The sequence below is a fragment of the Ambystoma mexicanum genome, chromosome 6p (genome assembly GCF_040938575.1).
Source record: "Ambystoma mexicanum isolate Mex_15411 chromosome 6p, UKY_AmexF1_1, whole genome shotgun sequence".
In the NCBI taxonomy this organism is placed as follows: domain Eukaryota; kingdom Metazoa; phylum Chordata; class Amphibia; order Caudata; family Ambystomatidae; genus Ambystoma; species Ambystoma mexicanum.
Window position 1 is genome coordinate 657,211,758 of NC_090935.1, and position 13,553 is coordinate 657,225,310.

At 44.8% G+C, this 13,553-nt stretch overlaps 1 protein-coding gene across 3 annotated transcripts in view; it reads left to right on the forward strand.

Moving 5' to 3' along the window:
- NAIP (NLR family apoptosis inhibitory protein) overlaps positions 1-13,553 on the forward strand; it is a 683,156-nt gene that overhangs the window by 92,251 nt on the left and 577,352 nt on the right. For all 3 annotated transcript variants that reach the window (XM_069627525.1, XM_069627526.1, XM_069627527.1), the window contains one exon: positions 1,827-1,890. In XM_069627525.1, coding sequence (XP_069483626.1) covers positions 1,827-1,890 — 64 coding nt within the window. The remainder of the gene's footprint in view (positions 1-1,826; positions 1,891-13,553) is intronic.

The following is a 13,553-nucleotide window of genomic DNA, read 5'->3' on the forward strand; positions in this document are numbered from 1 at the left end:
AGGTACAGTGAACAAAAAGCGATGGCTGCAAACTCTCAAAGTGGTAAAAAAAAACAACAGAACAGGTTATCATGCCATGTTCTTTCTGGAGAGGGGAGCCTCTTACCTTTTTTGAAAAACACCCTACTCCATTGCTCACAATTCCCAGAACTTGCATAAGAGGCTGAGAGTCCCCTGTTGTGGTCACTCTTGATCACCTACCTGAGCTCTGTCACAGCTGAGTCTTGCTCTGCTGCCAGGAGCCTCGGTTGTAGGTTCCCTTGGCTGCACAAACCATTGCAAATGTTCTGGCCTCTGAAGACAGGTCCTACCAGCCACTCATATGCTGCACGCACCTCCTGAAAATAACCAATTTGAAGTGTTACGTTGCACATACAAAGCTCAAACCTGGAGCCACATGCTAAACCAAGCCAAAACCCAACTCTACATGTCATTCAGAATCACCAGTGTTAGCAGGACTTTGCTTTCAAAAGCATCTGTGCCATTTAATGAGGATTGTGGGATCCCGTATTCTTTTATGTTTCAGGAAGAATGTGATTGTAAAGCATACATTCCTATTGACAAGATCCCCCCCCTTACCAGTTGTCTCAGTAATGTCCACTTTAGTCTGGGTTTGTGTTCAGGGTAGATGTGGGTGCACTGTAGGGAACAAGAGCTTGAAGAGCACGTCTTCTTGGTGCAAAATAAGGAAAGGCTTTGATACACTTGAATACTAATCCAGAGTCACATTTTGGATGAACAATTTGGTAAGTCTCCCACCTCCCAGGTATTTTCTTAATAAATTACCAAGGTATCCAGTCCTCCTTCCCCTTCAAAATAAACCAGGCTGCTTCACCACATGTAAGGTAAGTGTGGTCTTGGTGGGAAGTACAGCCATCATTGAATTTTAAAAAGCCCTGCCAGTCTTCCTATCTACATAACACAGCATACCAAAATGAGCCAGCTAGTAAATATTATGTATATCACTGCTGTGTACCAGCCTTTAGGTGGTTTTATTTATTGTTGTCTTCCATGCGTAGGCGTTCTCCCTCTTTCCAGATATCTTGCATTTCAGTGTTTTGCATTTACTGTTGTGCCACCAATTTAGGAGTTCACCATCTGGTCGGGAGACGTTTAGTATGCGTCACATTTAGATAGAATTGTGAAGCTTGGCCATGCGTCACACTTAGAATTGTGAAGTTTAGCCACGTAGTAGAATTAAGTGAGTAGCCAAAGTATTAACACCCTACTTCTACTTCCTCAAACACACCAACCAAACACTAGACACGCCCAGTGGGCTAGCCAACCTATACCCCAACACCCACCCAACACAAGCAACACACACAACAAACAAACCCGGACACTGGACCATACCCGTACAGATTCAACAAGCCAGTGCGCACAACCTTTCACACCTGCCAATTTACACATAAAACACATACACATCCCAACCTAAAAAATAGTCACATAGAAGCATCCCAGGCATTGGACTTTATCCATATGGATACAAGCCAGTGCACGCAACTTACCATCTGCAAGCCAACACACACCCAGTTTCCCCTGTTTCTAGACCTATCCTATCTTTCTTCCCTCACTAACCAACCCCGTCCTCTTTCTTGCAGAGCCACGAGAGCGCATGGAGACTGATCTTTTTTCGGTGCGCGGTATAAATCAACATAACATGTATGGTGTGTCATGCATTATGCGTATGACGTGCTTTACAGCAGAAACTGTGTGCTGCAATGTTACTATACAGTGAATGTGATGACGTTGCCCGTTTGGAAAACTTTTAATTCTAGCATGCATGTGATAGATAGTTTTTTTAGGAAATCATGTTGTCATTTCAGGAAAAAGATGCCCCGCCTCCAAAATGCACAGGGAAAGAAGACACCATTAGCCATCGAAGCAGCGGTAAGTCCTGTCCATACTCTAAAAGAAAAAGGCATTGGATGGTTTATAGAATACTAGCTGAACTACCCGGCTTTGCCTGGGATTTCAATTCTCAGATTTTTAAATCTCTGATCGGTATATCTGACTTCAGTTTCTTCAGCAGTTTCATTGCTTCGTTTTTTAGCAGCACAAATTATCAGATCAGTAAGTGTTGCTTGAGTTTCTTCAGCAGTTTCATTCCTTTGTTGTTCAACAGCACTAATTAGTAAGCCTTGCTTCAGGTTTTTCAGAACTTTCATTGTTCTGTCTCAAAGCATGAATTTTGTCAGCTTGATGGTCTTGAGATCTTCCTTCTTCAGAATGTTGATCATGTTTCAGCTTCGATGTGTGATGATGAGCACGTTCTACAAATGACCTGTAGATGGCGGTGTAACACCACAAAACGTAATGCTGAAAAACAAAGTCGAAAAACCAAAAAGATGCATTATCTCGGGAACGGGATAATCTATCGAGCCAGAAATAGTTGCATTTATTCAGCAATGGAATACAAAATATTCCATGCAAAATTCATGACACCAGACATCACCGTTCATGAGGAGTTACGTCCCCAAGAACACAGCATACAAACCCACAAACACGACTTTGTTAAACATATATATATTAAGATACCAAAGATTTTATGCAAATACATGATCACACTGTTAAGAGTACAGAAAATACAATGTTAGCTTCAAGGAAAGTGGGTTTATGCAGCAAAGCAACGTAAGATAATGTAGCAGGAAACTGCAGGGGCAAGGTCAACAGCGGCATACTTGCCAACATGACCCATTTCAATCTGTAGGTACTTATCCAGTCCTGTTTTTTTCTTTGCATTCTGGGATATGTAGTTACACTTTTCCCATTATAAAACTCAGACGACATGTCCCAGAATGCAAAGAAAAAGCCAGGACTGGATGATCACCTACAGATTGGAATGGGTCATGTTTACAAGTATGGTGTTAGGGAAGATGAGTGCTGGATAAATGAATAGGGGCAGCACAGAGCAGGGAGAGTGAACACACATGTTTAGCTTTTGGCTATTAGGTTGCACTAGTCACTTATAAATCCCAAACTATTGACACGGGGATAGCAGATACAGGGGAGGTGGCATGTGAGGAGGGAAAAGCAGCCTGCAGATGTTGTTTGGTTATTTGTTCTCCCTGTCAATGGCCACGGGCAGACTAAGACCTCTGAATTCCCTTCCCATACTTGCCCCTCTCCGCCCAAACCACGCCCATTGCAGACTCTTTCACCACATTGCCAACCAGCTGCATGTCTCACAGGCTTATCAGCAAGCCTGTCATGTGCAGAACAATTTGAAAACTGAAAAAGGACCTCAAAGGGGCCAGTCACTGACTCCCCGCTGTGAGGTCTCTGCACATCACCACCAATACCTGCATAGCTGTCAAGTTTCCCAGTTCCATGTGTTACACCTCTACTCAGTTCTGATTTTTTTCCATTTCATGTCGAACTTGTAGTTTCATTTTCCAATTGTAAGCATGGACATACAAGACCCAACATGCAATTGGGAAAAACAGGGCTGACTTGAGCTGTCACGCATGGGACTGGGAAACTTGGCAGCTAATTACCTGGAAGCTGCAGTTACGGGGTAGACATGTCCTTTTTTCATTATTACCTTTTGAGCTTATTTGCTTCATTTTGTGGTTGTTTGATCCTCTTTTTTCCAAACTGATAGCTTTTGTTTTTAGCCCGTCTGGGGATTTTGGGACTGTCTAGATATAGGTAGACTTGAGCTGATTCTATTTCAATCATACATATTGCATGCTTTTGCAAATTTGGTGTACATTCGTCTAGTCTTTTTGTAAAAAAGATATCTGCGGCCGGATCGCAAACTCACTTTCTGATTCGGTGTCCGCTGACAGCTCTGGGCCAATCGGAGAGCCGTGTGACGTTCGCTAATATTGTACGTGACAACTGATTGGTCAATTAAAACAATGCGGTGCGTCAAAACTTTTGAAACGGACATCATGTCGGATTCTCGAACTGCGCCCGTAGTCCGCGAACATTGCAGTAAAAACATATTAAAAACACAATATTACACTTGTCAAACTAATGAAACAATCTCTGCGGAGGTAAAGGGTGATGAGGATGGGGTGGCATATGTCCATAAAAAGCCAAAAATTAGGAGGTTTTTCTTCTACGAAGTCTGCGAACGTCTCAGATGTTCGGGGACATGGGATGTTGGGATGGGATGTTCGCAGACTTGAGAAAAGTTTTAGGACATCCATGCATTTTTATGCATTATAGGGTTGGTGAAAAGTAGTTTTTGGATGGTTTATAACTTTGGCGCCATTCAATGAAACGGCATGTAAATGTGCAATATAATTTTAGACCCAACTTCAAATGCTTTTGCAAGGTTTGGTGCTGTTTGGCCAAGAGGGGACAAAAGTAGAGAGGGGTCCCAAAATGTTTGAACGGCTTATAAAGTTGGTGCCATTTGACAAATCTACATACAAGTTTGCAAAAAGATTTTAGACACAACTTTGAATGTTTTTGCAAAGTTCGGTGGGATTTTGTCAAGAGGGTGCAAAATTAGAGGGGGGTCTCAACATTTTTAGATGGCTTATAACTTTGGTGCCATTCCACGAATCTGCACAAATGTTTTCAAAGATATTATAGCCCCAAACTTGAATGTTTGTGCAAAGTTTGAATGGATTTGGTGAAGTTATATCCCTATATTTTTTACGTACATTTTGACACTTTTGAAAAATTAAACCTGGACGGATCTGCAGCAAACATGTGCGAAGAACATTGGCAAAGACCCGAAAGCATGGTTTTGCAAATTTTTTTGTATTTTATTTTTTGAAAAGTTTAATGATGTAGGTACAAAAAATAGTGATATACATTTGGTGACTGAGGGAAAGCCTGTGGGCAGGGGCCAGATTCATTAATTTATTTATTTGCATTTATAAAGCGCACAACAGCCCTCAGACATTGCGGCGCTGTTACAGAAAGCTTACTTAGTTAGATAAGTGCTTGCAGAAAAACATACAAACATACAATGTTGCCTGGCCCTGTGTTGCGGGGCAGCTTACGTAGTTGCATCAGTGCTTGAAGACATACAGATTGCATAGCCCCATGTTGCAGGGCGGCAGTAGGATACAATGCAGAGTCAAATTGGGTGGCACAAACATACTGCCCAGCCCCATGATGCAGGGCGGCAGCACCATACAATGCAGAGCCAAAATAGGTGGCACAAACATGCTGCCCAGCCCCATGTTGCAGGGCGGCAGCAGCATACAATGCAGCGTCAAAATAGGTGGCCCAAACATGCTGCCCAGCCCCATGTTGCAGCACGGCAGCAGCATACAATGCAGAGCCAAAATAGGTGGCACAAACATGCTGCCCAGCCCCATGTTGCAGGGCGGCAGCAGCATACAATGCAGAGTCAAAATAGATGGCACAAAACATGCTGCCCAACCCCATGTTGCAGGGAGGCAGCAGCATACGATGCAGAATCAAAATAAGTGGCACAAACATGCTGCCCAATCCCATGTTGCAGGGCGGTAGCAGCATACAATGAAGAGTCATATTGGGTGGCACAAACATGCTGCCCAACCCCAAGTTGCAGGGCGGCAGCAGCCTATGAGTGCAGAGAGTCAGTTCAAGAGGGTGTGGCTAGGAGGAGAGGGAAAGGGGGAGGGGGAGAACAGGGGGGTTGGTGGGAGCACACAACATCACAGGCGATCACGGGGGTAGAGGGGTGGGGGCACACAACATCACAGGCGACCAAGGGTGCGGGGTACACAACATCACAGGTGACATAGGCGGGTGGCACATATCACAGCCGACCAAGGGGGGCACACAATATCACAGATGTCCAGGGGGGGGCACACAACATCACAGGCGACCACGGGGGGTGTGGGAGCACACAACCTCACAGGCGACCAAGGGGGGGGGGGGGGGTTGGGGCACACAACATCACAGACGACCGAGGGGGGTGGCGACACACATCACAGGCAACCAAGGGGAGGTGGGGGCACACAACATCACAGGTGACCGGGGGGTTGGGGCACACAACATCACAGGCGATCAAAGGGGGGATGGGTGCACACATCACAGGCGACCAAGGGGGAGGTGGGAGCACACAAAATCACAGGCAACCAAGGGGGGAGGGCACACAACATCCCAGCCGACCAACGGCGGGGTGGGGGCACACAACATCACAGGTGACCAAGGGGGTAGGGGGTGGGGGCACACAACATCACAGGCGACCAAGGGTGCGGGGAACACAACTTCACAGGCGACCAAGGGGGGGCACACAACATCACAGGCGACCAGGGGGGGGCACACAACATCACAGCCGAGCAAGGGAGGGGCACACAACATCACAGATGTCCAGGGAGGGCACATAACATCACAGGTGACTGAGGGGCTGTGGGGGCACACAACATCACAGGCGACCAAAAGGGGGTAGTGGGTGCACACAACATCACAAGCGACCAAGGGGGGAGGGCACACAACATCACGGGCGACCAAGGGGTCTGGGGGCACACAACATCACAGGTGACCAAGGGGGGGGGGCACACAACATTACAGGCGACCAAGGGGGGGGGCACAGAACATCACAGGCGACCAAGGGGGCATGGGGGCACACAACATCACGGGTGACCAAGGGGGGTGGGGGTACACAACATCACAGGTGACCGGGGGGGCACACAACATCACAGGCAACCAAGGGGGGTGGGGGCACACAACATCACAGGCGACCAAGGGTGCGGGGAACACAACTTCACAGGCAACCAAGGGGGGCACACAACATCACAGCCGAGCAAGGGAGGGGGCACACAACATCACAGATGTCCAGGGGGGGCACACAACATCACAGGTGACTGAGGGGCGGTGGGGGCACACAACATCACAGGTGACCAAAAGGGGGAGGTGGGGGCACACAACATCACAAGCGACCAAGGGGGGAGGGCACACAACATCACGGGCGACAATGGGGTCTGGGGGCACACAACATCACAGGTGACCAAGGGGGGGGCACAGAACATCACAGGCGACCAAGGGGGCATGGGGGCACACAACATCACGGGTGACCAAGGGGGGCGGCACACAACATCACAGGTGACCAAGGGGGGTACACAACATCACAGCTGACCGGGGGGCACACAACATCACAGGCGACCAAGGGGGGTGGGGGCACACAACATCACAGGCGACCAAAGGGGTTGGGGGCACACAACATCACAGGCGAACAAGGGGGGGGACACACAACATCACAGGCGACTAGGCGTACCTGTAGCGGACAGGTAGCTGAAAGGGGCCTTAGGATCGGGCCTTTGTGGGAGGGCCGGCCAAGCCTGCCAGCTCTGTGAGTGGCCAGTACGACCAGGACACCATCCAATCAGGGGCTGCTATGGCAACAAAGGCACTGTGCACTCCGGTGCATGCGGTGCGGGCGGCCATCATGGAATAGCTCAACCTCGCTTCAAGCAAAGTGTAAGGTGAGGGCTGCCTCCAGGCAATACAACGCTAAGGAGCATTGTTTCACAAAACAAATTAACGCTGTTTGAAACATGATGCCAGCAGCATGGACAAGTTGTATTTGGTTGTAACATTTAAAATGTTCGCATTCGATGGCGCCATGAATCAGAAAGCCCCGATGGACTTACCTTTCTCCCAGATGATGTTGGGGATCTGCAGCAGTGTCTCCCGATGGTAGAGGGAGAGGGGCAGGGCCTAGGGCACCCAGCCTCTTCTTCAGAGTGCTGCTGTCGCCAAGGGCCATGACCCGGACAATCTGGCCCCTAGTAATGGCCATGAAGGACTGGTAATGGAGTGAAAGTGGGCATGGCCACCAGGGACCGGGTATGTGGTAACGTTTTTCTAAATGGGGATAGGTTTGAATGGGAAAAGATGACCGGGGGGTCATCTATATCCATGCATCTGTGTTTTTTCATGCATCTATATCCATGCATCTGTGTTTCATGCTGTATAAAGAATGTGTGCTCGTGGCTACAGCCCGAAGTGCTGAACGGGGTTGCAGCAAACCTGACCGAGGAGCATCAGCAAGAACTGGAAGCATGGTTTTGCAGATCTGTCCTTAATTTATTTTTTCCAAAGTGTCAAAATATAAGTACAAAAATAGTGATATAACTGTTGTGCATGGATAGAGGGCCTGGCCCTCGGCAAGGACAAATGTGTACTCTGATTTACTTATTGAGGCATGCAATATTCCCCATAGCGTTTGGAGACTGGTCATGGCTGCAATAAGCACTGGCTATTAGTAATATTATGAGGGCATAGTGGACAATGAACTAGGATGCAGAATAGGTGCAGTGGATAATGGGGGTGTTTTGGTGGGGTGGGGTCATGGTTGAGTCTCATGCAGAGGCAATTCAAGCATGACTTGCATCTCTAGCATGCGTTGGTGATAATGATACACATCAGTATGGGTTGCAAAACATATGTTTGTTTAAGGAGGTTCATAGGCGACAGTGTTAGCCAACATTCAAACAATGGGTGATAGAATATGTCATTTAAATGCATACTTTGCTGATATGCACTATGACCATGTGCCTATGGCCTTTGCTCATTTTCACCTTAGTGTGGAGGTCCACATGTGGAGGACACCCACACGCACCTGCAGCATTGCAGAAATCAAGATGATTGCTGGACTAGATGTACACAGAAGACAGTAAGCCTTTGAAAGTCAGGTTAGTCTAGGCATGCTGGAATTTTAGTGATTGAACTTTTTTTTTGTTGCACTCTGCATGTGTGGCCCTGGAAATAACAGTGCACGCAGCCTGGTGGGCAGTCAAACTTTTGCCCCCCTTTGCAGTCTCTCGGTGCTGTCTTTATTAATGCACCGCTTTTCATGCATCTATATCCATGCATCTGTGTTTCATGCTGTAATCCTCTCTATATGTGCAATATGATTTCTGAACTGAGTTTGTGTGTTTTTAATCCGCACATGAAGGTGGGTAGCGAATAGGTAGTTAGCTAACAGCATTACATACTTATCAGGTGAAAAGTCGGTGCACTCAGATACTATTGTTTTGCCTTTTGCTGAAATGCATTCTGGTATTTGTAGTCTCCCAGTCAAGATGGGGGAATAATGCCACAGTTCTACACTTTTTGCCTAACATAGTTCTATAAGGATTTATGTTTGAGTGACACTACAGTTTGTTTGTATGTTTACATTTACTATAGCACTTACACCTAAGCGATGTACACTAATTAATGAGTTGATACAATATTAGAAGTGATGAACAATAAAAAACAGACCAAGAAAAGACAGAGCAAGAACAAAAGAAAAGCAATGCAGACAGAAAGTACAATGATGAACCACGTTAACAGAAGACTGAAAGTCCGGCAAGCCAATGTGTTGCAGGATAATTTAAAGGCATCCACTCCCAAGTTACAAGCCCAGCATGGGAGGGATATGTGTACTTATCAAGTTATGTTAATAAAGCAGAGTACTGTTGAAAGCCAGACATGGGGGTGAGGAGGGGAAATGATGAGAGGGCAAGTAAGATTGTTGGGTTTAAAAGGTGAGCACCTTTTATACTTTGCCGGAATATTAATTGGAACATTTCCTCTCTCAGGTTATTTTTCTGGTGTTCATTTATTTTTCAAAAGTCCAATGATATTTTTTCTTGCGCAGTTTCTTCTAAGCAGAAGGTCAATTGAAATACATTTTGTATATTTCATTTTAAGATGTATGTTCACTTACTGCGCGCATATTCATGGGTGCCAGCTTTTGATTTTCACTATGGGTGCAAAAGTACCTAGGCATATGTTATTCTTGGAGCCGGTCATTTTTTTACTTTTTTGGTGCTGCTTAAATGTGCTTAGGGTTGTGCGATGTATCACAACAGTCACCAAGAGACTGGCCATAAAACAAGGGGCTTGTAGCATGCTGCTTAACCAAAGTGTGTGATCGATAACAAATAGTTTAATCTCACTGCGCATTGCCTAAAAACATTGTGAGTTCTGAAAGCCTGCAATCTTATATACATATCAATACCACTGTTGAAACAGGTCAAAATCAGTTTGTGATTGATGAACGTCTTTGAGTGATGGGTTGCAAGTGTTTTAAAATATCAAATAGCCGTGCCCTCTAGCCATGGCCGAAGGCTTTGGCAAGTGGTCTGGTAGTGTTATAAAATGGCCAGTGGGCATGGGCCGAAAGCTGTGCCCACTGGCTATGGCTGAAGGAAATGGCTAGTGGTCTGGTAGTGTTTTAAAATTGATGTGCTAGTGGTTTGGTAATGTTCTAAAATATACAGTGGCACGGCCATAGGACGTGACCACTGGCCATGTGTGGCAAAAATCTATGGAATAACAAAACCCTTGCAATTCAAGGAAAAAACATGAGTTGCAGGGACGTTAAGGTGAGAACTTAACGCAACAAAACCCCTGAAATTCAGCTAAAGCCACCTTAGCTTCACACCCCCTGTTGCACAGCCTATCACCACAATGATGACATCACAGTTTACAGTGGCCCCTTATTGTGGGAAAATATACAGTGGGCACCACAAAACGTGGTTGCAACTGCCCCTGGCCGGTTAGTGTTGTAATGTAATCAGTGATTTCCTCAGTGATGTCATAGATTATGTAATTAGTGATGACATCAGTGATGTCATCGGTGATGCCATCAGGAATGTCGATTGTGATGTCATCATTGTGGTCATATTGTGGTAACATCACTGGTACCATCATTAATAACATCATATACGACAACAATGATTATTTTACTGATGGCATCAGACATAAGCTAACTCTAGGTACGTTCACATATTTAGACCACTGTTACGTTTCTACATATATGATTTTTGTATTTTAGAATATTTCATAACAATGAGTACATTGTGAGAAATAGTCAGCAGCTATACATACATCATATCACTACTCGTGAAGCTTTCATTTGTAGTAGTTTGGTAAATGATGATATCTGAATTATAAGGATGTAGGAGTGGGGAGACCCTCTGCGCCCAGGAGTCGTATCCCACCACCCAGGGCAAGATTAAAGGGAGTAGGAGAGTTAAACAGCAATAGAGGACAAACTGAGTCTTACAGCAGGGGCCGAAGCAGGGCACAGTGGGGTCATGGCGAGAAGCTTAGAGTCTGTGTATTACCTACTCAGGGAGTCCCTGTATGCCCATACACAGGCAGAGATATTGAACGGAAAACCCACACTAGGTAGTGTATGGTAAACCTCTACATGCTACTACTATCTTTTATGTCTCAAGGCCTCCTGTGCGGTCAATATGGCCTACGTCGACATTCTACGTGACCGGTCCACTGCCACATGGGTATCTCTACCTACTGATAAGGAAATTCACTACTATTCATACCTATGGAAAATGGCTTATTACAATAATCTTGTGTTAAAAGACAATACATATATATAAATTCAACAATTCATTCTGACTCATTATTATGCTTCACTCACACCTCATTTCACTCCAATATGCGTAAAACTGTACACAAGAAGCAGTACAAAAATTGCTTAAAAGTTATAAAATGCAACTAGAGTAGAATAGGTCTATATTGACATTCAATTCTTATGATAGTCTCCATTCCACTTTGTTATTCAACGCTCTCTATGGCTCTTGATTTACCTAAACATATGGATAACTTGTCTTTGGAAGTGCTGAATCATTTACCACTTTATTAACTGATCTACAGACTCATTCATCATATTGTCCATGTTATGCTTAAGTGCTACGTGAAGCATGGAGTCCAGCATAGAGACAGCACCGGCTGTTCAAGTTGAGGGTCTGCGATTGAAGGATCATCCATAAACCGGAGGAAAACTCTGTCTGTGTGAAGGAGTTCTACTCTGGCCGCTGGTGAGTGAAGAGCTGGTGTCACCAGTGATGGCACCCGTGACGTCTCCCGTGATGTCATCAGGGATGTCATCATTGTGGTCATAGGCTGCGCAACAGGGTGCACAAAGTTAAGGTGGCTTCAGCTGAATTTCAGGCTTCTTTTGTGTTAAGTTCTAACCTTAAAGTCACTGCAACTAAAGTTTTAAAGTTTTTTCCTTGAATTTCAAAGGTTTTGTTACAATGTATTGCTTAGCTCAACGTCCCTGCAACTAAAGTTTTTTACTTGATATATATGCTACAAATGAATGCTCTTTCAAAATGGTGACCAAATTGGTCAAATATGCAAAAAGTGACAGGACAAAAGCATTGAAGGAGATAGAACAACTAGAATCAGCCGTTTATACGGGTACAGATTCCAAGACCGCAGACAGTATGAAAGCACAAATAAACAAAAACCTTGCAAAATATGAAAGTGAAATTAAGGACCGGAAACAAAAGAAATTCCTTAGAGATGGAATAACCTCCCACTTGATTAAGAAGAGCAAATTCTCTACAAATTTTCAGAGCAGGTTTAAAAACCTTCCTGTTCAAGTAGATGTGGTTAATCTATTGGCTCTTATGTTCTTCACTGGCATGTATACCTACTCATATTGTTTATTTTGCTTCTCAACTTTTGATTCCAACAGCGCCAGGATACGATTCAGTTTGTTGTGTGTGCGATATAAATAATTCAAATCAAATCAAGAGATAAGGATGACTATGCAACCGGAAGAATTTATACATTTGCAAGGAAAAATGATGCAATCAGAAAAGTGATACATAATACAACAGAAATCGCGGAAACCACTGCCCGAGTCTCGGAGTCTGAAACAGAAGACACAGCCAGTACCTCAACGGAAACATCTGTAAGTAGCAATGATGACACCCCAATTAGGCTAACATGTTTAGAGGAAATGAGACTCTTACACTAGGTAGGCAAAACATCACAAGGGAAAAATCAAAACACAGGCAAGCCACTGGGGTCCAATTCAACATCAAGAGGAAGAACACAAGGGCATGTAGAGGAAGAAGGCAAAACAAAACGAAGGGATCAATCAGGAGGCCATCAGATGTGCTCTGGCAAGGCTAGAAAGATGTAGTCTTGGAAGGAGCAATGCAAATAATGAACTTCTCAGACAGAATACTAACTGACATAGAAAATCAGCTATTGGAAACAGGCTCATCATACTGCCTCACTACCAACTTTGACTACTCACAGTCCAGTATTGACCTCCATCGCTTTGTAAGAAAACTGAGACTGGCCAAATATTATGCCAATAGTGATTCCAAACAGAAATACCAACACGTTCAAGACAAGCCATCACTATTTAGTATTCAAGATATACCAAGGCTATGTATACTGGACTCACCGCATAATCAAGATCATCCATTGAGGAAGCACGAGGAGATGAAGATGAATGGGATTTGATCCCACCACATAACATAAACACTGCTATGCCAATACAAAGTGATCTGAAAAGCAAATCGAGATTCATCCCCCTACTACCAACAGTCCAACGATTGATCTTTTTGAGGACCTTATTACGGATGAATTGAAAACCTTTGCAGCCAGACCGGGCAGCAAACAACAAAAAGTTAAATTTAATAAGTGCACAATGGCAAGCCATGGAAAACCTTAGAACTGATTCATCAATAGTAATTAGGGCCTCTGATAAAGGAGGTAATGTGGTGATTCTTAATTCCAAAGACTACAAAGCTGAAGCTACACCACAACAATTGAAAGATGGTCATAACTATGAAAGATTAGTTTCCTAGCCTTATCCGGAATATAATAGTGAGTAT